Source organism: Bombina bombina, chromosome 4 (genome assembly GCF_027579735.1).
Source record: "Bombina bombina isolate aBomBom1 chromosome 4, aBomBom1.pri, whole genome shotgun sequence".
Taxonomy (NCBI): Eukaryota; Metazoa; Chordata; class Amphibia; order Anura; family Bombinatoridae; genus Bombina; species Bombina bombina.
This window is the reverse complement of record NC_069502.1, coordinates 657,915,136-657,941,983: the sequence shown is the minus strand read 5'-3', so window position 1 is coordinate 657,941,983 and position 26,848 is coordinate 657,915,136. Positions and strand designations below refer to the sequence as shown.

The 26,848-nt window shown below is 35.2% G+C and overlaps 1 protein-coding gene across 1 annotated transcript in view; it reads left to right on the top strand.

The window, feature by feature from the left end:
- The first annotated feature begins 21,364 nt into the window (after positions 1-21,364).
- Positions 21,365-26,848, top strand: part of NKAIN2 (sodium/potassium transporting ATPase interacting 2) — a 987,696-nt gene continuing 982,212 nt past the window's right edge. Inside the window, exons 1-2 of the mRNA XM_053712142.1 lie at positions 21,365-21,400; positions 21,662-21,799. Of these exons, the coding sequence (XP_053568117.1) occupies positions 21,365-21,400; positions 21,662-21,799 (174 nt within the window). The remainder of the gene's footprint in view (positions 21,401-21,661; positions 21,800-26,848) is intronic.

Here is a 26,848-nt window from a genome sequence, read left to right as displayed (position 1 = left end):
ATTCAGCGGAACCAGCCCATGCAGGAGATGTTGCAGTGAGTTCAGTGAAACGATTACAGCTCATGGGTACGCAGCGCACGCTGCTCTCTCTGCCTTTACATCCAGGATTGCTAATACCATCTAACATAGTCCGGACGCCAGACGATACTGGAAATCAAGGTTTGCGACCAGAGGGGACCTCTCACTCACCCTTCGTGTGGGCTGGATTTCATGGTTTAGCTCTACTGAGGAGTGGAACTGTTGGTGGATATACCCACTTGTCTCCCCAGCGAGAGGTCATCACACCGCTCCTGGAAATCAGCCGCAATCTCACAGAGAGGCCCATCTGCAGAGCTCTGGCACCCCAGTTCTACACAGAGGGGAGTTTGCGGTCCGCAGACGCAGAATCATGTCGGACAGAACCTAATGTCCTCATACACCGGTCCCTCCTTGGACACTTGTCTGGACGTGAGCAGCTCTTAAGGAGAGGAGTAGGTTAACTGCAGAGACCCCGGCATATCTGCCATTCATCTTACTAAGATGAATCTTACTGAGGATCACTTTTAACACTTGCACGCCATTTTCCTACTTACTCCACAAGTAAACAACTCTGGACATTAGTTTGGAAACTGTGTGTTTGGTAGTTATATGATTTTACTGTTCATTGTTTTGCTCAATGTTTCGTATCAATGTATATGTTTTCATTCACCTGTCTCTCATGGAAAATGACAGGATGTCCATTAGCTTTTACATCTGAATATCTTACTGTAAGTTATATTGTATTTTAGGTGCTCCTTCCAATAGAAGACTTAATTTAATTTTTCACGTATCCTTCCTACATATCCCTAGCAATCCACTTTCAGGACATTATGTAACTTTGATATATTATGCGCTTTATGAGATGTGGACGTGCTTCATTTCCTAATACTGTTTGTTCTTTTAACATCTGTTTTGATTCATACAAGTAAGCAGTTTAGTTAGATGCTAGTCTTGTATACTGTATTATTTAGGGAAGTATGGTTTTATATTCCTTGTCTCACGAGGTTTAGCTTAATACCTGATTTTTCCCCATACTTTGCATGTCTCTAGTAATTTAACTAAGTTTGCACATGTGCTATCATGTGCTTAATATATATTGTTACTCTATTTTTTTTTTAACTTGGCTCATCCTTTTCTCAAATGTTTCTTGTTGTACTCTACGATCCCTTGGTTTCCTAGACTGAGTTAGTTTCTTTAGAAGACCGAGTGGTGTATTGGTATTTTGCTGGGAGTCATGTTACTTAGCAAAATTTACTCTCATTAATGACGATATGATTAACATGTCTGATGTGGTGTTTTATTATATCCACATGGTCCTAATTTAACTTTGTTCTCATATCACCCCTTGTTTGAAGTGTTTGTAATGCTTATAATATTAGCTAGTCACTGTTAACTTATAAGCTCTACTCAAGTATTTTCATATTTGGAGAATTGAGCATTACTGATCCCTGCTCTGTTATCCTATGTCTGGCTAGCTGAAGGTATTATTTACTCTGCTGCAACTGTTAAGGTATAGAAGGCTCAGAAGTGTCATGCAGCTGCTATACTATAGTATAGTTTTATTTAATGGTTGTGTGTGTTAGTCTTGCATATTTATAGAAACTAAAGATATATGTTTATAACAAAGCTCTGCCCCCCTGTCTCAGCATAAAGGACACCTATATAATATGTTCCTATAAGACTAATTAAGCCCTTAGTTGTGATTATAGGTAATATTTAACTTAGCCAATTTTTGGACATAGCTCAATGTTTACTGATTCAGAATTGGTCTACTTATTCTTAAAAATATCCTATATTTCAACCTTAAAATATGCCAGTAACTTTAAACCTAAAATTTCATGCTGTTATACACCAGGGTTATGTCATGTGTCTTTTCCTCTACCTGCACCAGCATGACTTATAATCTCACTCTTGGATATTGTAAACACTGCTGGGCCGTGTTCACTGGGAAGGCACGGCTCAGCATAATATTTGTATTAATGAGCTTGGTCTGAGACATATATATAATACTTAATAGTATACATGGTGATAGAGAGCTTAGCTTGTTCGTTTCCAGACGAAAAATACACTACTTAGATGTTTCTAAATAATATCGTTATAAATCTGTTTAATAGAGTACTTACAAGCTCTAAACCCTTAGTACATTTACCAAATTCACATGCTATCTGGCTCCGCCCTCCTTCCCCCCCCCTCCCCCCTCCTATTTTATATCGAGCGGCTCTTGTCCGCTGCATCCCCCTCCCCCATAAAACTTTAGAGCTATCCCTCCCCCTAGCCCTATTCTTATATGAGTAGATACCTTAATTTTTCTTTTATTTAGCTGGGAGAGGTTCATTTTTGCTTCTGTTACTGTTAACATACTCTATGATAAAACTGAAGTCTCCTTATAGGACAGCCTGCATTTGATAGCTACACTTGAAATATGTGAATATATTACTCTGCTCATGGTACTATGTATACATCTATTTGTAAATCTTTTGGGCATACCTTGTATATGTTGTATTTGACTACGACTTCAATAAAAAAATATTTAAAAAAAAAAAAAAAAAAAAAGAAGGTACAAATCTCCACATGTTGTGGGAATGCCAAGATATAGCCAGGATTGTCATATTTCTTAGGCAGACTATTAGATGAGCCGATACAACTGACTGCGCCACAAGCATTACTGCATGATAAGATCCTTAAATATAATACCCATAATAATCGATTCTTAAGAATCACACGTACAGCTACAAGAATATGCATTGCAAGATGCTGGAAAGAAAGAGTCCCCACATGGGAGGACATACTGGGTAGAATAACATTCATCTATAAAATGTCAGAACAAGTAGCTTGGCTACCAAACACCACAGACAACTTTTAAAAGACATGGTTTTATCGGATGCTACATGATAACAATTGACACAATATAATATTATATAGCCCTAAATAAAGAAACTTTCCAACCTCCTTAAGGAGACTTTCAATATAGCAGACAACATATGATTTTTGTACATAAAGATAACCATGAGACTTCGGCAAACATAAACCTCCTGTTCAGATAACCTAATCATCCAGCAAGACAACATCCTCCCCCTCCACCCTTTTCCTTTCTCTTATATTCTTCTCTTAGTTATTTTTTCACCTCTCTTTACTTTTATTAAACTTGTGTTGACATATATCACGTTCTAGACATTGAGGCCCATTTATCAAGCTCCGTACGGAGCTTGAGGGCCTGTGTTTCTGGATCAGCAGTCTGAAGACCACTGCTCCATAACCCTGTTCGCCTGCTCTGAGGAGGCAAACAGGAATCGCCACAATTCAACCCGATCAAGATCGATCAGGTTGATTGACACCTCCCTGCTGGCGGCCGATTGGCCGTGAATCTGCAGGGGGCGGTGTTGTACCAGCAGCTCTTGTTAGCTGCTGGTGCAATGCTGAATACGGAGAGCGTATTGCTCTCCGCATTCAGCGATGTCTGTCGGACCTGATCCTCACCATCGGATCAGGTCCGACAGACACTTGATAATTCAGCCTCATTGTCTACAATCATACAATTTATTTTGTTATTATAAGAATTGGAGCTAGATAAAATCATTTAAACATAAAATATATCATTTATACACACTATAATTATTTATGTGATACTTACTAGTTTTGACTGTTTTTTTATGCAAATCTCTTAAGGACATATATTAAGAACCATTTTTTGTTTCCCTTGCTAATGGTAGTAGATTCTTTTTTTCCAAACATTAATTATTTAGACAAAGTGTGCATTTTAAGAAAAAAATACTTCTATTATAAAATGTACCTCTTTTTCTTGATATTTTTATTTTTTGTTAAAACATTGTTCCTTGTCACATACAATATATCTGTAGAACATCTAGGGCAATTAAGAAAAGATGGGATGAGTATTTACCAAATAATAAACCTTCTCAAACATAGTGCCCCTAGACATGGGGTTTGTTACTAGGAGGGTAATCCTGATATTCTGAAGATATTACCTATTGAACAGATAAATAAATCTTGGGGATATAATAGATATCTTCGTTTGAGACAAAGGGAAACATTTTGGATCTAGAAATGTATGACCCTCACTTCGTCTGAAGAACTATATGGCAGCAATTTTGCCTGTTACTAGGAGGGTAACCCTGATATTTTGAAGATATTACCTATTGAACAGATAAATAAATATTGGGGATATAATAGATATGTTCGTTTGAGACAAAGGTAAACATTTTGGATATGGAAATGTATGACCCTCACTTTGTCTGAAGAACTATATGGAAGCAGGTTTGTTAGAATGTTATTCATATTCAAGAGCACTCGACGGCAGCACTATTTCCTGCCATGAAGTGCTCTAGACACCTACTTAGGTATCTCTTCAACAATAATTGGGAATGAAGCAAATTTCATAATAGAAGTAAATTGTAAACATTCTTAAAATTATCTGTTCTGTCTTAATCACAAAATAATATTTTCCTTATAATTGCAAATGCTAATTGACTATAATTTTAAATAAAAAGCTGTAAAGAAATAACCCATTTTTATACTAAAATGGCCATTTCATGTGATTGCAACCTTTCAGTTGCCCTTTAATTAACAGGTTCCATTTTGAATTTCTGGTTGAGCTTAACATCCAATTACAATGAATGCACAAGAGCAGTGCAATTGAGGCAATTGAGCCTATAATACAGCTCATGGAGATGTTCTCTTGACCTAGATTTCCTTCTCAAAGGAGCAGTAACATCTTGTTGTTAAAGATAAAAATGTACGCTGTATCCATTCACAAAGGAGCTAGTGTAATTGCCTAATCTTCTAACAATGGTTTGAAAGAATAATTTGTAGCAGGAATCACTTACAAAAGTAATTTTTCTTTGCTATAATATCCTAGGGAGTTGATTTCATATTTCTTCATATAGTAATTAAGTTAATTGTTGTTACTTGACTGTAATTGGAACATCCATCTATGTGATTTCATGCTGTTTGAGAAATGGGCTCTATCCAATATATTATTTTCCTGCTGATTTCATTGACATGTCCTATTGTTGTTTTTTGTGCATGTCTCTTCTTCTGTGCATACACACTCTATTTGATTTAAGGCTCATTTGTTGTCCAATTTAATTTAGACTTTGTTAATTTCCAAGTTGACTAGATGTAAATTCTGTTCTAGTAAACTAAAGTAGTATAATATAAAGATCTCTTCTGGACAAAACAAACCAATTGATTTGAATTTTAAATACTAGGCGAATTTCTATTTTAAATAGCATCCTTCAAAATTTGAGTCACAACTTTAAAGGGAAACTTAGCTTTATTTGTAAAAAGTGGGCTTGCTGCATTCTTCATAAAGACGCCAAAAAGTACATTCTGTAATAAGGTTTTGTTCAAAATGTTGCAAATTGCCTATTGATTTGCAGCTTTATGAAAGTTACAGAATTTGCTTTTTTTATTTCCCTATGGAGCACTGGACAAGCACAAATTTCCCCTCAAATCAAGAAGTGTTTACTGTTTAATGTCCCTTTAAAAGTCATCTACTACATACATTACAACAGAAATGCACAGCTCATTTTGCAGTACACTTTTATTAAAGGGATATTAAACACTAAATAAATCATTTATACAATGATGTATTCGGAGCATGAGAATAATATAGACATGTATTTTTAAAATTATATTAGTTGTTTAAATACTGAAAAAAATTATGGGTAACATTTTAATGTACATAAAGCAGTGGGTGCCTCCAAATTGTAACCTAGGCTTCTTTTTCTGACATGGCCAATTAGGGACAGTTATAAATGACTTACTAGAGTGTGCAACCAATGACTGTGAGGAATACAGCTGTGTCTGTACTTCCACTCTTAACAGGAATTTGGTAGGCAAACAATATTCAGAATTAAATTACAGGAAAAGGGAACAAAATAAAAAATGAAAGTATATTTCAAAGTTGGTTTACTACATATAATTAAACATTTTGGGCTAGATCACAGGTGAAGCGCTATCGGTAGCACTAGGAGCCTAAACGTGATCATGAGATCATGGTGTTCTTTACACTCAAATCCATATTACAAGTGGCACGCTGTTAAAATTACCCCAAATTTGTTTGCCTGAACTCACGTTAATTTACGCTCGTCAAATTTTCTATAGGTAGCATAGAGTGGTAATATGCACTTGTATTACAAACACAATCGCATTTACCGCTCAAACTTTTTACGCGACCTGTAAGATAACCCACTAACCTAACAACCCCCTAAGTTAACCCAAAATAAACTAACCCTACCTTTAAAAAAATGTATCTTTTAAAATAATAAAACCTAGCATTACTATCAAAATAATACAACCTTTGTCTCAAAGGGAATAGCCTACCATAGTCCCCTAGAAACTATCTTGAATACCTAAATAAATAGCTGGCTTTTTTATAATATGTTGTCTAATCTCCATCTATTGGGCATTACATATCTCATTTTAGCCCACACACATTGAGTCAAACAAAAGTCCTAAGAATGATGTACTGAATCATTTCCAGCTCGATCTAATATTTTACTTATGTTCATACTTTGTCTACTATAATTACATACATTTAGCATATAGTTACGTCCTTCTCTTTGGGAGTTCAATACTATCCGCCTATGTACTTAATATATCACCAAAAAGAACGCCCGCCCTCCCCCCCCTTCCCAACTTAAGGCAGCTCTTGTCTCCTGATCTCCCCCAACTTTATACCTAATAACCAACACTATACAATATTATATAGTCCCCATAACGCATTGTATATTATAGAAAATGAGGTCCCAGTTACACAGACTTAGCATTATTTAGGATCATCCCCCATTGTACCTTTCTTAAAACCTACTCATGTAACACACTTCACCAGTTGGTTTCACCTTAGCACTGCGGCAAATATTTGATTGCCCATGTATTTTATACATTTTTATGGCTCACAATTTATATGTTAATGGAAGTACAACTCTCATGGATGATTTAAGAGCAATTGTTCTTTTGGAATGTTAAAGTCTTATAATTTCTTGTATCTTGTTGAAACCTCAATAAAAAATGTTATACAAAAAAAAAATACAACTTAACATTACTATTAAAATACAAAAACTTTACATTACTATTAAAACATTTTACAAAAACTTACATTGCTATTAAAATAAAAAATCCTAACATTACCAAAAAAAAATTACATTACTTAAAAAATAAAAACCCTACCATTACTTAAAAAAACAAAAAAACATACCATTACAAAAAATAACAAAGCCTAACATTACAAAAAATAACAAAGAAATGACCAAACAAAAACAGATTTATGCCTATTATAATACCCCAAACCCCCCTAAAAAAACACCCCAAAACAAAAAAATCGTAATCTAAAACTAAACTACAAATAGCCCTTATAAGGGCTTTTTGTAGGGCATTGCCTTAAAGTGATCCAGCTCTTTTTCTGAAAAAACAAACAAAAAAAAAAACCTTAAACCCTCTAAGAATACCCCCCCAACCTCCAAAATTTATAGTCTTAAAAAAAACTACCACTAAACCCCACAATGGTACTCACCAAAGGTAAATGCAGCGGCACTCCATCTTGGTCCTTGAGGTGGTCCTTCATCCATCTTCTTTTCCGGTGGCGGCCCATCTTCTTCTCTTCATCCCGGCAGCATCAATGTCAGTGGTGGTCTCCATCATCTGAACTTGAACACGGAGGTCCTCTTCATGTGGCAAGAGTAGGGTGTTAGGGTTTTTTGCATTTTTTTTGCTCCTTTGACTTCTATGAGGCAGTTGGTTATTGCGCTAGCGATATTGTAATTTCAACTTTTTTGCACAAGGAGGGTTAGTGCTGGTGCAATACATTTTTACTTTCAACTCGTAATACCAAAGCAACCTCACTTACGCAAGAGGTTTACTGCTAGTGCAGTTAGTGCTCTAGCAAAAGTTCTAACTAGTGCTCCACTTGTAATCTAGGCCTTTATATTAATATCTCAAAGTGTTTAATGTCCCTTTAATGTTTAAACATAACCAGTGAAATCTTGAAATCTTTAGTGTAGTTGTTTCTGCTGCAAAGCTATTCCACATGTCTATAATAAAAATAGAACTATATTTATTAAGATGCAGCTGGGAAACTTGGACTCATACAATAGATTATCAGTGTATCCATTACACCACAACACATTATTAGAATTAATAGTATTAATTCCAATATGAAATTATAAAAAACTCCAAAAAAAGACAGTAGATACAAACACAAATATTTGCATAAAAGTAGCCCTTTCCCCAAGAATAAAGCTTTAAACTGCAATACGAAATGCACATCCAATATAATTTAATACAGGATGAAGAGATTATAATATTATTTAAATAAATGATTTATTTATATAAAAATAATGAATGGACAATGCTTTTTTATTTTTGTTTTCTTGACACCTATATGTGTTCCAAGACAAATTTTCTATGCCATTGCTCTCCATAATTTCATCGCCAAATTCTGTGGCACTGGATACATGAGCAGGGGGGCGCAATGATGACAATACATTATTGCTGGAAAAATTAATATTATCATTGGGGTCGCGCTTTGGCAAATCCTTTTGTGTGTTGGAAAAATGAATACAGACTAGAGAAGGTCCCTGCTCTGAAATGCTTACAAGTTACACATTGATTAAAGGGTGAGATGACAGAAGGTAAAGGATATTGTGTCATGTAACTTATAGTTGTAAAGTGAAACAAGATTGCTCAATATTTATTTGTTGGCAAGGATGAACGGAAACTTCATAGAAGAGGTGGTAAATTTCTCTAAATAGGTAGGGGGTATTTAAGGAGTGCATGAATCTATGCAAAGTGGGAGACAGTCTAATGGAGTGAAGTAGAGTGTTTCCTAGAGCAGCGGCATAGAAGAAGCAAAAGGGGTAATTAGGAGCAAACAGACACAAGCCAGAGATGGACCATGGAGGGTAGTTTATTGAGCATTAGGCAATAAGTGAGCACATATAAGGATCGATCATGATCCTTTAGAAAAGCTTATCAAATGATTTACCTACAATAATGTCTAGACTTTAATAGTGAATTTTGTACAAAAAGTATAAGAAAAACATTTCTACAGGCTTGTGATCAATCCCATACTTGTAAATTAGGTTGATGAAAGCTTTATATGTCAAGGTTAATAATTTGAACTGGATTCCAAAGTATATGGAAAACCAGATTTTAAAAAGAAAAGAAAAGGTCACCACATTGGTACATTATCATTAATACCAAACGAAATAGAAAAAAGTGTTGCCAACAGATTTACCCACAAAGGTAATGCACCTCTGCCTGGTCCTAAGAAAAAAGGCTTACAATTTGCAGCTATCCAGCTGCTGAACCACATTGTGATGTGTATGACTAATGCTCAGTCTGAAGGCAATGATTGTATAGTAGCAAGGTCATATATAAATAAATCAATTATATACAAGGAATTACTGTGTTAATCCAACTAACCAACTATATAAGGTCTAACAGGATGTTTTTACCCAGAGGAAATGGCCACATTACTGTTTTTAGCTTAGAAACTATTGTATTACCTATAATAATAGTTACTTGAGATTCAGATATACCTTACATCTCGGTGCAGCTTTATTGTGATGCTTGCATAGCTGTCTGATTGTATAAGTCGTATTTACACTCTGTAGATGTTTTCTAGAGGATACACGTTTGGTTCTTTTACCAGCTTTGTTTAATTGGTTAGTTTAACTAACACAGTAAGTCCTCATGTAGAATTTATAAATGTATATATGTAATTCATACTACTTTATAATAGTTACAACAGACTGAGTATTGATCATAAGCATTCAAGATGTGGAAAATCTCCAGCCTGTTTTTTTTAGCACCAAGAGCGGAGGTGCTTTGCCTTTGTGTGAATATTTATTGACGGCATGTTTTATTATTTATTGCTATATGCAATAATGTACCATTGCAGCGCCTTTTTTTTGTTTGCATTTCTTTCAGATGGGATTTGCCTAAAACATATTGAGGAGGAGTGGACAAAGAGTTAAAGCAGGAAAGCTGATATGTAGGTGGATGAGTGAAGCTGAATCATTCATGATAGGCTAGAAAAGAGAGGTCAGGTGTTAGGAAGATCACTTAGGAACAGGTTGCAGTAGTGAATACAAGACAAAATGGTTGAGTAAACAATTATAAAACAATCAAAATATTGCGAACTCTGAAGTTTATGTGAGTAATATTATTTTAATAACATTACTCCTTACAAAACTTTGTTCTGTTATTTGCATATTTCTTAATGCAAGACAACATTGGTTCAGATAACAAAACAAAGTTAGTCCAGAAATGTAGTTATTATTCTATACAGATACAGTTAGATACAGATATAAAACCATAAATGTGTGCGTATGTTCAGTTCTGTTACAATAGGTATAATAGCTAACTGAAAAACACACATATATATTCAAGTTGTACATCACAGACTTCCCATATATTTCTATGTATGTTCAGCTTCAGAGGTGACTTTGTTAATGATGTGAACGTAATCATACATTTGTATTTTGCTGCATCTGATAAAGCTTTAAGCTTGTAGACATAATCGCAATGTACCAATATGCAAAGGATGAGTTGCTGAATGCTTCATTTGCATCACAAGCAATTTTATTTAACATATACGTACGTGCATCATTTAAAAACATATTTGTCCATACATTTAACTCAAAAGTCAGCTCGAAAAATGTAATTCTATATTTAAACTATAAACTGTTATCTTAATATCCTCTCAAGATTAGGATTTTATGTGGAAAGAAAAATAATTTTGTTTATTTATAGTTCATTTAGGATTTGTATTCTTCCTCAGGTGTTACTGTGCATGACACCCTTAGAAGGGTTTGCAACACTTTGGGGTGCTCAAACTTCCCAAACAAATCAGTGCTTTAGGAAAACTGTCTTTCAAAGTGACATATATTTGCATATAATGATCAAACATATTCCTTTAAAATATTTTTGACCATGATTGCTTCACAGGAAACTATATTCTATCTTATTTTTCCATTGAATTTGTGGCGTACAATGTATTATACATTAGATACCTTTACATCAATATTTATGAGTGTTGAAACATTGTCTTCATTTGTTTAACAGATGATGAGGTTAGCTGTTAATTGCCTGCACTAATTGTGAGGTTATTGGCACTATATATCTATTTAGTCTGAACACTACAAATGACTTCACGCAAAGTAACACATTGTTGATAGTTCTGACATTTAGTCTCATGATTTTCATGATTATTAAAATTCATCAATTAGTTGGAAAATGTGACAGATTTGTACATTTTTATCATCTCCTCTGCAACAATGTAGTAATAGAACCACATTGAAGAAAATGGCCTAGGTGGGCTTTAATCACTATTTCCTCGTTAATTTAATTTAGGTCCAACCTATCTACAACTGGTGATAACATTCAGTTTTAAATTTCCACTTAAAAAATTACAAGGACAAGTAATAAATTACACTTTTTTCATATATTTAACACTGAATGGACTTATCAGTTTTTACCCCGACTATAGTGATACCTTTTAATTTCTGCTTTCAAGCTAATTTAAAGTTGCATTAAAATAGTTTAATCTTTTTTCAAGCTCTTTTTGGAGTTACTCTTGAATAATGTTAAACTAAACAATGCTGACAACATGGGCATAACAGGGGTTTCAGCAGTCTCAACTGAGACCTGGCCCTAAGGGGCCAATCTTGAACCTCCCATCAGTAGTCGCATCACTCCATCTGCATAATGTCTGACCCCATCTGTGTCCCCACTTGCAAAACGGGGTTCACAGAGTAAGGAAAATGTATGTATTTGCCTTTACAATATGGTTACATGGATTCCAAGATAGCTACAACAGTGTTGCTGTACAGAAAAACACACCACAGTAAATTTAAATATATTATATACAAAACGTACCTATATTCTCTTGTACATTCTAACTAAGGGGGAAGAATGACATTCATAGAATTGCAGCTCCTCTTTCTCCTATGCAGCTACCCGCTCAGCTTCTGCTGATTGCAAACAGCCAGAAAGGGTGCCCTTCCAAAGCCTTTGCACCAGGGCCCAGTGAGCTTTAGTTATGATCCAGGTTGACAATATATTTGGCAACAGATATGAAGGCTAATGATAAAATAATTGCTTTCCCAAGACATTTCCATTATTGACTGATTCATAATTTGTTAAAGCATATGTTTGTTGTATGATATATTCTTGATATTTATCCTACATAATTTCTCTAATTTACAAGGGTAAACATTACAAGTGGAACGATATCTATTGCTCCTGCTGGCGCACTAACTCCGCTAGCAGTAAGCTTGTTATGCGTGTTGGGTAGCGCTCATATTACAAGTTGAAAGCAAAAGTTTTTGTTCACACGCTAACCCAATGTGCACAAAAAGTGGAAAAGAAATTAAACCCTACTCGCCCGCAAACCCCATTTCATATTCTTGCATATAAGTGTGCTTATTCAACATGAAAATATGAATATTTCACATTCTAATGTTCTTCACATAGTAGAAAATCTTCTATTTATTCATAAATACATATTTTTACATATATCTGATGGTATTTTGGTACAATATATATATATCTATGCCTATATGTATAGATGATTATATAAAGGTATAGATATATACGGATATATATATATATACATATATATCCTATATAATAAAAGGCCAGGTATGTTTGTCAGATGCAGTCATGCGCAGTAGAGACTGCAGACAAACATACCTGGCATTGAGCAGCAGAGGAGTGCGCACTGCGGAAACTGCCTGATGGGGGCGTGGCCAGGCATGCCGTGATGGGGCATGACCAGGCGTGCCGTGATGGGGGCGTGGCCAGGCATGTCGTGATGGAGAGTGGCCGGCAGGCATGGTGATTGGGCGTGGGCGGACGGGAGCGTGCGCGAAGGGGCGTGATCAACGGGAGCAGTCGTAATGGCAGCGGCATGGTCAAGTGAGAGAGAAAAACAGAGGGGAGAGCAAAACAGAGGGGAGAGAGGAGGGGGAGAGAGAGAGACCAAAAGAGAGGGGGGAGAGACCAAAAGAGAAGGGGGAGAGACCAAAAGAGAGGAGGGAAAGAGCTAAATAGAGGGGGGAAAGAGAGAAAGCGAACAAAAGAGAGGGGGAAAGAGAGAGATAGAGCAAAAGAGAGGGGAGAGAGAGCAAAAGAGAGGGGAGAGAGTGCAAAAGAGAGGGGGGAGAGAGCAAAAGAGAGGGCAAGAGAGAGCAAAAGAGAGGGGGGACAGAGAGTGCAAAAGAGGGGGGAGAGAGAGCAAAAGAGGGGGGAGAGAGAGCAAAATAGGGGGGAGAGAGAGCAAAACAGGGGGTGAGAGAGCAAAAGAGGGGGAGAGAGCAAAAGAGGGGGAGAGAGCAAAAGAGGGGGGAGAGAGCAGAAGAGGGGGGAGAGGGAGAGAGCACAAGAGGGGAGAGAGAGAGCAAAAGAGGGGGGAGAGAGAGAGCTCAAAAGAGAGGGGGGAGAGAGAGGGAGCATGGGTTGGAACCGCAGTACTTAAAAAAATTGGCCCTTGTACACAGGCTTTAGGACTATTATATATATATATATATATATATATATATATATATATATATATATAAAAGAATATCTATTTAAAAATACTTAGAACATATTCTGCTATATGCAGAATATTGGAATGTGAAATATATTTTTAGATGTGTATATATGTCTTACATATTTACACATATAAATGCATAAATACATATCTACATACACACACATTTTTTCTAACAACTGAAACCTCAAATCTTTGAGCCCTTATAACTATTATGTGCAATATTTTTTAATATTTTTTATTAGAAAGTGTTATTATGAGTGTATCTGTACTTTTAAATGCATTTTTTGTGTGTTTTGTGCAACTTTTTATTTGAGCGTGCACTATACTGATGTGTGTTAAATTCAATTGCGTTCAAGCTATCGCATTTACTTTCAACTTTGTAATACACGCTCTACATCCGACCCACGCAAAGAGCCATGATAAATTATATCCGTGGCACATAACTGTTAGCATGCCACTCGTAATCTGGCCCTATATGTTGTTCATCTATCCCTTGACTTTAATACAAATCAAATGAAATAAGAAACATTTAGAAGTATCTTAATTTGATTGGTTGTTGCTATATGGCAGTCACTTTTGATTGTCAAAAATCAGCCATTCTGTTTGCTATGTAATTGTCGCGCTTTTATCTTTTAAAAGTAACCCTTGTAATGTTGAATGTTTTATGTTTATTGATCACTAAAACATTTTTATTTCATTTATTGAAGATGTGGGTACAACGTGCTGTTATTTGTCATTAAAGTGATAGTAAAGTTATGCAACTGTCAAACCAGAGTTTGCTTGGTTTTGAAAATTAAATAGTACTGTACTTTCATTCATGAATATTTTAAGCCATTACATTAAAGTTATTACTGTTTTAATGTTTGATTACTATGGTCCCATATTCCACCCGGCTCCATGTACATATTTTTTTTCCTCTGATGTTTTTGTTTTCTTCCAGTTGAAAACCTGGCCGTTAGGCGACCAGGACTTTATCTAATCCGTCCCCTTCATCTACAGGGCATGCGCAACTGATTTTTCGTTCTTCCAAACTAAAAGTGAGCCTAGATGCTGATATAGGGAGCAGGTGGGACTGCTCTCTACAATAATCATATATTAGTGCAGGAAGTACAATGTGGGAGGAATGGTAACACAGACTTTTTAGATCATTAATACATCAGATTTATAAACAACTATAAATGAAGAAAACGTAACAACTTTGCTCATAAATGGATAGGCTACATTTATAAACCAAAATGTTGCAACTTTACCATCACTTTAATACTCATAAAAATTGACTGGGAGACATTTTTCTCATTCTTCAATTATTTGCAACAGTGATATTAGAGTCCCAGAAATATTAAGAAAAACACTCACTACATGTCAAATCCTGAAGTAGGTCCGCCTCACATCATTTTTAGTTTAATTAGGTTTACTTTCTTGTTAGATACATGTTATGTTCTTCCATATATGCTTAGCTTAGGAATGTACAGCAAATTAGTAAATTACAATTGCAAATCAGTGCTTAGATTTACAATAAAATAGGTACTGACATGGAGTAGTTAAAAATAATATTCTCAGTATGCATTGAAGCTTGGATAAGCATTCGCTCAAAAGTGTGCTTGTTGAGTGCATATAATATTTTACCTTTTTTAGCTACAGCTTTAAAAATGACTTTCTAAATATATACAAACTGTAATGGTCAAGTTGTTGCCTAAAACTGTTACTCAAAAATCAAAAGGGAGGGGCTAAAAATGTAAAAGTCATAAATTTATAAAAATAAATTATATTAATTTCTAGTTATAATGTTAAGAATTGCTTAACATAATTGATTACTGCTGTGCAGTCTCAGATTTGGTAGTTACCTATTTAAGAGATAGTACAGTTATACTTTAGTTGGTTGAAAAGAACTCAAAGTTAAACATATAATTTAAAATTGCTCAAACTCTATGATTTATAAAATTACAAATACATAAGCATTGTCAAATAATATGAACAGTGCTGGTTTAATGAGTCAAACAAAAGAATTGGCACTATTAGAGGTGGAGGTTCCAGACATCCAGATTAAAAAGCTCCTCAATACAGTACTTTTCTTTAAAATACTTTAGCAAAACAATAATTACGCAGATATTATAGCAGAGAACATAAGGCAGACTGCCAACAGTATCATAAAATTATTATGCCTTTTTTCAAGCTGTTGATTTTCAACTTATGCTATATAAAGTGGTGGTTGTATTTATAGACGTCTCTTCTACTGCATAAAAAAAAATCAAAAAGCAAATTTAAAGCCCATCACTCATTTTTTATAGAAAGACAATTGACCAGTGCACTACACAACTGGGTCACTGCAGAAGCTTACTGCTATTATGGGTTATCTTCACGTAGAGGTCTTTTTCCAGTTCATTAGGGAATCTATGACAAATGTTTTGCATGACTTTTTCATGATGGTTTCAAATCAAATTCATAGCTTTCCATTTGAAAACCTGGTTATCAAGTATGACCCAAAAACTCAATCAAAATTCTGCTTTAAGAGAATGAGATATATAAACTATTGGAAAACACAGTTCAAATTTTTTTTTGTTCTCATCCAATAGCCTTGACCTCTTTTAAACTCATTTTTTTTTTTTTTTATAATAATTTTTATTGAGGTTTTTTGTCAAGATAAACATTTGGTAATTGCCAATATACAATAAAAAGATATCAGAAGAGTAATACAAAATTAGCTGCAAACATATGACAAATTGGCAAGCCAAACAGTTGAAAGACAATTACTTTCTCATATTATACAGTAAGCACCATAGTAGCTGAAGACCTACTACATGAATCGAGTAGCCACTGTCAGGCCACGGGGCCAATGCGAATTGAACAGAGAGTAGGTGAACATAAATAGGAGAGGGCCACTCATGGACCCTTGTTGAAAAAACCTCTTTTTTTGTTTTCTAGGGTAATATACTGTCAAGCTCCTTTACTAGTAAATGGGTTTATGTTGAAACAATGGAATGCCTCCATAAAATTAGCTAACAACTATGTTAAAATAGCATGCGCAGGTGGTACACATTAGCGATCAGTCCTGCTGATCTAAACAGGGCATATAAACGCATTCCTATTATGTTATGAAGGGTTAGGTACTTGGGGAGCGATTAAGAGCTGTGACTTAGGTGCGGTATAGACAAGATAAACCGCCTTGTTAGTTCCCCTAGAATAGGGGATACATTAGGTTGGGGGGGGGGGAGGTGGTGTTTTTCATATTTTCAGAGTTATCTCACCGTTTAGGAGCATTAAAACAAAATAAAATGCACTTAGAACTATCTTCGCTATATAAAACATGAACAGGGAGAGCTTAAACACATAATGATATGCTATGCAAATACAATATAAAGAAATATGATACCTTACATATGCTGATAATAAAATAGCTGTACTTAAAACTGTGTGGCGGGCATATTAAGAAATGTGCTTGGGCACTATTATAACTGGGAATTCACACACTCTTGGTTTATGATAGACTGCAGGTATAGAACTGCCATAGCCCTGGTATGAGCTACAAAAGTAATAATACTATAACTAGCATTAAATAGAGTGGCTTGAACATTAGAGAAACTAAACAAGTATATAAACACGAAAAAAAAATTCTCTTGCTTAAGGCAGACAAAACTGTGTCGGGGAACGTTTGCATATACATAACGGTGTCCAATGTTCAGGGAAGTTTTAGTAATATGAGCAAATTACATTTTCACAGAATGACCTTGACACAAGGTAATATTGCTTAGACCCTAGTCATTAAACCAACAATGCAGAGAGAGGTTAAGTGCGAATTTAGTATCGTAGCTATCGTAGCAGTAATTCAGTACAGGGACCAGTGTTAATGCACACTCCCAAACAAATAATTGGGACTCATATAGTGGGAAAAAAAAACATATATGTATAACAATCCCTGGCAATCTAGGTTGTAACTATATGGGTGGAAAAATAGTGAATAGATCCACTGCAGGGCATGGGCCCTATGCCCCGCAGCATTAGACATAAAGTTCTGACAGTCCATTAACAGATATATAGGCATCAAGAGCCCAATTCTATCCTTTCATCTTCCATTCCCATCAGGGATTAGAGTTTGGCTCCAAAAGATGTACATACCATGAACTAGCTTGGACTACTGTATAAGGATAGTGGTCTACAACTCTAGAGTTTGATACGTCAATATTAAACAGGTGGTCCCATATCTTAACAAAATGATCGATAACACAGTACATTTAAATTCAAAGTGTCAGGCTCTGAAATCATTAAAGAATTATAAAACATAATGCTGGGTAGGGATTAACAGATAAGGGCAAGCAAGCAGAAACGCTGAAAATAGTAAAAAGCAACTAAGCTGACACACAGTCCCAAAGCAGCGTTCCATGGATTTACCCCACACCGGTAGCCAACGATGTGTAGCAGCCTCTCAAATTGGAAACCATATCACTAGATCTCACCATAAACAGCAGTACGGCAACATAATGCGCTCCACTTAGAGGCAACAAGGGCAGTGCGGGGGTCCCCATGGGTGACCAGCCTTCCTCCTGGAGTTGAAAGAAATGTCTAGAGGTAGGGCACTTAAGCGCATCTCTCTCGCTCCCCTGGTTAGGAATGAAGGCTAAGTAGGAATCAGCAAATCCATCGCGGTGGAGCTGCGCAGCGTTAGTGGTGTCTTCCAGGACTTTTGTAAATGCGACCTCAGTTTTCTCTTCCTCTGTTACGAGTGGTGCATTAGCCAAATCCGGGTCTTTCTTAGGCGGTTGTGAGCATGGCACTACATTGCAGAGCGGGGCCTCCGCCTCCTTACTTTCTGTAGCAGCAGGTGAAGACAGCTCATCTTCTTCAACTTGCTGTTCTTGCACTGTTTTAGGAGGTAGGCTGCAGCCAATAGTGGGAGAGAGCCTAAGCAATTGCGACTCTAAGAGCCAGAAGGCAGACTCAATAAAACCCCGGGCTATCAGCTCCCAGTCGTCAGCGGCCGCCATCTTGTTGTTCAATGAGGCCAATAAAATGACTGGTATGGCTAGTAAGGCTGCTCCGGTACTTAAATTCAGTGAATTGAGAGCATGCAGTGAATAGTTCTATAGGTAGTGCAGTTCATGGGTCTTACTGCTACCGGCTCCAATCTCCCAACTGCTGCGCCTTTATGATTCCGTTGTGAAGCTTATATTAGGCTGGAACAGAGTTTGCAAATGTCCATTCTAGGCTGGCAATAGGTTGTAAGATGGTCACTCTAATAAAGTTGTAAACTCCCGTATTAAACCATAGTTTTATTCCAAATAGCAGGCTGCAGAGCCGGAGCTCTTTCAATATGCGTCCGGCTGGTTAGACAGTTGGCTCCGCCCCCCCTTTTAAACTCATTTTAACCTCTGAACTTTACATTGTGGTTGCTTGCACTGGTTTTTCAAAATGTTAATGTCTTTGTGCATATTCATTTAACATATTAAACATGACTGTTTACTAATTTAATAGAAAAAAATAACACATTTAAAATCAGTGCTTGGATTTACAATAAAATAGGTACTGACATAGAGTAGTTTAAAATAATAAACTTTAATATACTTAAGTAAAATAATAATTACGCAGATATTCTAGCAGAAAACATAAGGAAGACTGCCAACAGTATCATAAAATTATTCTGTCTTTTTTCAAGCTGTTGATTTTCAACTTATACTATATGAAGTGGTGGTTGTATTTAAAGATTTCTCTTCTACTGGATGAAAAAAACAAATTTACAGACCATCAATCATTTTTATAGAAAGACAATTGAACATTGCACTACACAATTGGGTCACTGCAGAAGCTTACTGCTAGTATGGGTTATCTTCACGTAGAGGTCTTTTCCAGCTCATTAAATGACAAATGTTTTGCATGACTTTTTTCATGATGGATTCAAATCAAATTCATAACATTCTATTTGAAAACCTGGTTATCAAGTATGACCAAAAACTCAATCAAAATTCTGCATTGAGAGAATGAGATATTTTAAACTATTGGAAAACACAATTCAAAATGTTTTTGTTCTCATTCAATAGCCATGGCCTCTTTTAAACTTATTTTAGCCTTTTTGAACTTTACATCTTTGCTGCTTGCACTGGTTGATCACAATATTAATGTCTTTGTGCATATTCATTTAACACATTAAACATGACTGCTTACTGATTTAATAGAAAATAATAACACATTTTAAATTGATCTTTGAAATTGAAATTGTCCTCAGATAAGATCATTAGAATCTTTATTTGTGATTGCAGTTGTGTTTTTGAATGTTAGGATGTCATCATCATCAATGATCAATACTGAAAACACAAGATATGCCTATTTTTCAACAGTTGTTTATATATATATATATATATATATATATATATATATATATATATATATATATATATATATATATATATATATATATATATTCTGGCTATATTATGTTTGTGATTATATGAGTTAGCTAATTGAATTAAAGCTAAAAGGTTGGGGTGTTTTGTGAAGAGGTGTACAGATAATGAATACGACAAGGGAGTGTGGAATGGAACGGGTTAACATTGTTTGTATGCATGTATATGATTGCATCTGTATATTTAAAGTTTAATCTATATTGTGCAATTTAACTTGCATTTAAAGTAAATAGAAAAGGAAAGGAAGGAACCCATGTACCTGAGCTTACGTTTTGCACTAGAAAGGCTTTGTACATTTGCATTATCTGACACAATTCATTTTAGAGTAGGCCCTAATGGAAATCTATTTCCTGAGGGAAAATGACTTTATGTATCAGTTGTATCCAGCATGATTGCTTTAGCCTTCACCATGCTAACATTAATACAATAAATATTAACCAATGACTTGTAATACCAGCATGAAAATGCAATCAGGTTTTTACCCAAGTGAAATTCTTGTTTTATAATCTGTCCCTTTTTGTTTAAAAAAAAATATGTGTGAATAGCCAAGATATAATGTCCAAAAGTGGCCAAAATGGGTAATCAGGTTAAAGGGACACTGAACCCTTTTAAGCAACTTTCTAATTTATTCCTATTATCAAATTTTCTTCATTCTCTTGATATCTTTATTTGAAATGCAAGAATGTAAGTTTAGATGCCGGCCCATTTTTGGCGAACAACCTTGGTTGTTCTTGCTGATTGGTGGATAAATTCATCCACCAATAAAAAAAGTGCTGTCCAGAGTACTAAACCAAAAAAGAAGCTTAGATGCCTTCTTTTTCAAATAAAGATAACAAGAGAATGAAGAAAAATTGATAATAGGAGTAAATTAGAAAGTTGCTTAAAATTGGATGCTCTATCTGAATCACGAAAGAAAAGAAAAAAAATGGGTTCAGTGTCCCTTTAAGGGTGATGAAAGAGAAACTAGATCTATTTGAATTTTGAATATTCACCAAACATTCCCACACATTTAAATTTGCTGTTTAGTGCCTTACATTTCATTTATGAAAATATATATATATAGAAATCGCAAAAATAAATATTCACTGTTGGATCTGCTTGACTTACACTGTATGAATCATGATACTTATAGATACACATTTCTATTTTGTCCTTAAAAAGAATATAGTATTTGACTTAGCAGAGTTACTATCCATTCTATAGAGGCATTCAGTGGTAAATGTTTTTTTTCTACCATTTAACATTCATTTTTTAAGCATATGTCCATTCCTGCTCTTTGGAATCTGGAAGCACAAACTAAAGCTTCTAAAAATGGTCTTATGCGAACTTGAGTGATTAGCCCCCATTTATGAAGCTTTGTAAGCAGCTCTGTGGCCCTTTTAGTGCAGGCTCGCTGATGCAGGAGGAGGGGGCTGCACAAGCATTTGCTTCTGTAATGTTAATTCTGGCAGCATTAGAGGTCACTGCAATGGAGGCCCTGAAGGCGTGCAGACAAGTTCTCTGTCTGGGAACCTTGTCTCCATTGCACCATGATAAATGGAAGTTATTGTGTAGTTTTAGGGGGTATATTTTAATCTTTAAGAAACTTGTAAATTAAGGTGTATATATAGCATTTTGTAGATAAATATACAGTGTTAAATAATTAACACATCTGTCTAACAGTATTGTTGTCTTGTTCTTCTTTTCCCTTTAGGCCTGTATACTAGAGAGACAAATATTTGACTTCCTTGGCTATCAGTGGGCACCAATATTGGCAAACTTTGTACATATCATTATTGTGATTCTTGGAATATTTGGAACTGTCCAGTGTAGAACCCGATATATATCAGGGGTAAGTAACAGTTTTTATTTTATATAATTGCATCTGTTAATTTACAATTCATAGGGTTGGTGTTATATTAATCATTGGTTTGTACAGATAATTTGTCATATAATATATGAGGGGACTGCTAGAATTGCTATTTGTCAAAATTTAATCCATGTTACCAGTCAAATATCAGAACATTCTTAATTTTGATTGAACAAGGTGGGATACAACTTGACAGCATTTTTTTTAATATTTATTAAAATCTGTAATTCTTATTAACACACAAACACATACATATAATTAAACATACTGTATATAATTTATTTTTTAAACATATATTTAGAAGGGTAATAATTATTTGATTTATGGTTATTGTTTGAGTCGTAAATCACTACTAATTTTTATTGAATAGCTGTTGAGATGGCTTAATTGCCTAATTGGCCATCTGGATATACCTACTGTTCCATCTTCTTGGTTGCAGATTTGAATCCCAGCATGGCTATCTCAGCCTTCTTCCTTCTGAGGCAAATAAAGTGGGTACAGCTAAGACAGGTGAAAATAGTTGTATCACCTACCAACTAAATCACAGTATTTCAGAATATAATTTAAAACTGCCACATGTTTAGGAATTATAGTATTAGAATTTTAGGTGTATTGTTAATATATTTTCCCCTTCGATGTGGCCAATTATTGACAGTTATAAATTAAATCCTAAAAGCAATTATTGTATAGAATGTTGCAGCATAAAAGTTATAGAATATAGATCCTGCAGGATAGGGTAAACGCTATAGAATATACTGTAGATTCTGTATGATAAGGGTAAATATAATAGAATATAGATCATGCATGATACTCTAAAAACTCTCAGCAATGAATGTAAAAATAAAACCAAAAACACAATTTTCTAAACTAAAGGAAAAGTGGGTAAAATAAATAATAAAAATAAATTCCAAAGCTTTTCTTCAACTCCATATAATTAAACATGTTATAGGACATTAAATTAAATTTTTTGAATATTTGAGAATTTGTACTATTTGTAAGGAACGTATAGAAGAAAATGGAAAATTATTTTATATAGCAGGAACATATATTTATAGCATGGTTGAATAATGCTGTGAAAAAAGAAAAGCATCTTCTTATGTTGAGTGTATTACTTTTATAAGATTCCTTATCCTTATAATAAAAATATAAAAATATAAATGTACTCTTCTTGTCTTCTTTATGGGCCATTACACAGTCACATATTTAAGTGAAAGCAATAGCACAAGAGCATAGGAGCCCCACAATCTTCTCACACACAACAATGCGTTAATAAACTAGTCTCCTGAGATAGATTCATATCAGTTATTTTAATTGATATAGATTCAACAAATGAGACACCAGTGTTTTGTAATGAAATTATCATATTAACATATTGGGGCATATTTATCAAGCTCTGTATGGCGCTTGAAGCCTCGTCTAAAGACCTCTGCTCCATAACCTGTCTACCTGCTCTAAAGAGGCGGACAGAACTCGCACGAAATCAACCAAATCCAATACGATTGGGTTGATTAACACCCCCTGCTAGCGGCCGATTGGCTGTGAATCTGAAGGGGGCGGCATTGCACCAGCAGTTCACAAGGCATTTATCGATGTGCGGTGGATATGATCCGCAATGTCGGATCATGTCCGTCCGCACCTTGTTAAATAGACCCCATTGTGTGTAATGTATAATGTGCCACTGAAACCAAAAGTCAGCCTCTCTGTCACCTGCTTTGCAAACCTTCAAGATATTTTGCATTTCTCACCTCAAATATACTCTTAATTCAATTTTTGGTCATGCGATATTGCAAATTGTACATCTGCTTGTTAGCTTGAGGCACTGGCTTTGTTCTGGTTATATTTAGTAGGAAGCTTTTTTATAGCCTCTACGGAATTTCTTTTACATCTGGCATTTTCAGGAACACCTTGTACAAAAAAAAAAGAGTACAAACTGTCCTTGTTGCATATTACAAGCTTGATCTTTTATATTTATTTTCTGCATTAGGAACCTACAGATTATATTTCTATGCATTTGTTATGTCCAGTAGACATTCTGGGTGCCTGGCACCACTGGTAATGCCTGTGTGTTTGAGCAAACTGAATTATTATTTCTGAAAAGATGTTATCTACTCTAAAATATCAGTAAGTAGGAGTTCAGAAGTAATATACTATGTTCCAAGCACATTTTATTTGTAAATGAAGATCTCTAACACTAAGAATATATTCATTTAGAGAAGAGAAGAAATATTTTAAAATGTACAATACAAAGAATTTTTTTTCTTGTTACCCACATTAATATATGTTAAAGAGCTATTGAGTAGCAAATGTATATTTTTATTCTTTTTTGCCTATGTGTTAACCTGGTTTAGCTATGCTTTAAATTTGCTTTAAAGGGACACTGAGACCAACTTTCATGATTTAGATAAATCATGAAATTTTAAGCATCTTTCTAATTTACTTCTATTATCAATTTTTCTTTGTTCTCTTGCTATCTTTATTTTAAAAGCAGGAATGTAAATCTTAGCAGCCAGACCATTTTAGGTTCAGCACTATGGATAGTGCTTGCTTATTGGAGGCTGACATTTACCCACCAATAAGCAAGCATAACCCAGGTTCTCAACCAAAAATGGTCTGGCACCTATGCATCACATTCCTGCTTTTTAAATAAACATAGCAAGAGAACGAAGAAAAATTGATAATAGGAGTAAATTAGAACGTTGCTTAAAATTGCATGCTCTATCTGAATCATGAAAGAAAAAAAATTGGGTTTAGTGTCCGTTTCAGTGATACATGAATGACCATTGAGATTCAGATAATCAAATTAATATTAATAACATGTGAACAGTGCACTATAATCAGAACTTACACAGAGGCATATAATACATTTAAAAGAAACATCCTTACTACAGAATATAGAGATTTATTTTTTGCATTAAGAAATTTAATGTAAAAGTTGTTTTAATTTAAATAGAAACTCATAAAGCAGTATTAAATTAAGTTATTGGCTTGCACTACATACTGCAGCACTGGTCTTTCCAACTCCCATTTGTCCCCTGTCCAATCCATAATGAATTGCCAGAATAAGTTTCTCCACTTAGAAATCAGCATCATCTGCTCCTCTTCGTCAGTTGACACACTGGCTCCCTATACCCGAAAGAATAGAATCCTAACTGCTCAAACTTACACTTACAAAGCTCTAAACTATCATGAAGCTGATTATATTTACACACTGAGCTCCAGATATTTTTCTTCTAACCATCCACTTTGACCTACCTATGACCTTGGTTTAGCTTCCTCCTCCATCACCTCTTCCCTTTCCCATCTCCAATATTTCTTAAGAGATGCTTTTTACCTTGCTCTGTGAGATTGTCTCTCACCTTTCAAAGCTTCAAACTCTCTTTGAAAACCCATCGGTTTACCGCTGCTTACCAACTTCCTCCTAATTTTTTGTTACCATTCCCCCATTTATGAACTTTTCTACAAGCTCAGTCAAACAAACTTTGACTTCTGAATCAATTCTATTGTCAAATCTAATTGTATTTTACTTTTATACCCTTATAGTCATGTATTCAGAGATGTGGAAAGTTGTAGAGAAAAAAAGTATTCAATAGTGACTGTGGCCTTAATTTCAATTAGAACAGTATTAACTTTATATTTTCCTATGTGAAAAACATATTTAAACATAGTTTTTCCAAATCAATTATTTATATATTTTCCCCATACATTGTCTTTGTAATGCCAGGAAGGAAATCTTCCTATACTATTTTTATTTTTTCCAAATAATTTCCTATTATATGGCCATATTATAAGTGGATCGCTAATTAACACTCGCGCTCGAACGTTAAACATGCTAGAAGTTAGGCTTTTTGCGCTTGTCAGGTTGTGTTTGTATAATGAGTTTAAAGTAAACTGTTTTCACTTGCACGCTAACTCAATGAGTGCAAAAAGTCAAACTTAGAATATATCATGCACATTCACGTATTCCCTCATAGAAGTCAATAGAGAAAAAAGAGTGGAAAAATAACTTACACTCTACTTGCACGCAAACCTGATTGCATAGTCTTATGTGTGCTAACCCAACATGAAAATATTAATATTTCACATACAATGTCCCTCACATAGCAGAATATGTTATATTTATTCAGCAATATATACAGTATCTCACAAAAGTGAGTACACCCCTCACATTTTTGTAAATATTTTATTATATGTTTTCATGTGACAACACTGAAGAAATTACACTTTGCTACAATGTAAAGTAGTGAGTGTACAGCCTGTATAACAGTGTAAATTTGCTGTCCCCTCAAAATAACTCAACACACAGCCATTAATGTCTAAACCATTGGCAATAAAAGTGAGTACACCCCTAAGTGGAAATGTCCAAATTTGGCCCAATTAGCCATTTTCCCTACCCGGTATCATATGACTCGTGTTACAAGGTCTCAAGTGTGAATGGGGAGCAGGTGTGTTAAACATGGCACCTCATGGCAAAGAACTCTCTGAGGATCTGAAAAAAAGAATTGTTGCTCTACATAAAGATGGCCTAGGCTAAAAGAAGATTTACAAGACCCTGAAACTGAGCTGCAGCACGGTGGGCAAGACCATACAGCGGTTTTACAGGACAGGTCCCATTCAGAACAGGCCTCACCATGGTCGACCAAAGATGTTGAGTGCACGTGCTTAGCGTCATATCCAGAGGTTGTCTTTGGGAAATAGACATATGAGTGCTGCCAGCATTGATGCAGAGGTTTAAGGGGTGGGGGTCAGCCTGTCAGTGCTCATACCATACGCCGCACACTGCATTAAATTGGTCTGCATGGCTGTGGTCCCAGAAGTAAGCCTCTTCTAAAGATGATGCACAAGAAAAGCAAACAGTTTGGTGAAGACAAGCAGACTGAGGACATGGATTACTGGAACCATGTCCTGTGGTCCAATGAGACCAAGATAAACTTATTTGGTTCAGATGGTGTCAAGCGTGTGTGGCGGCAACCAGGTAAGGAGTACAAAGACAAGTGTGTCTTGCCTACAGTCAAGCATAGTAGTGGGAGTCTC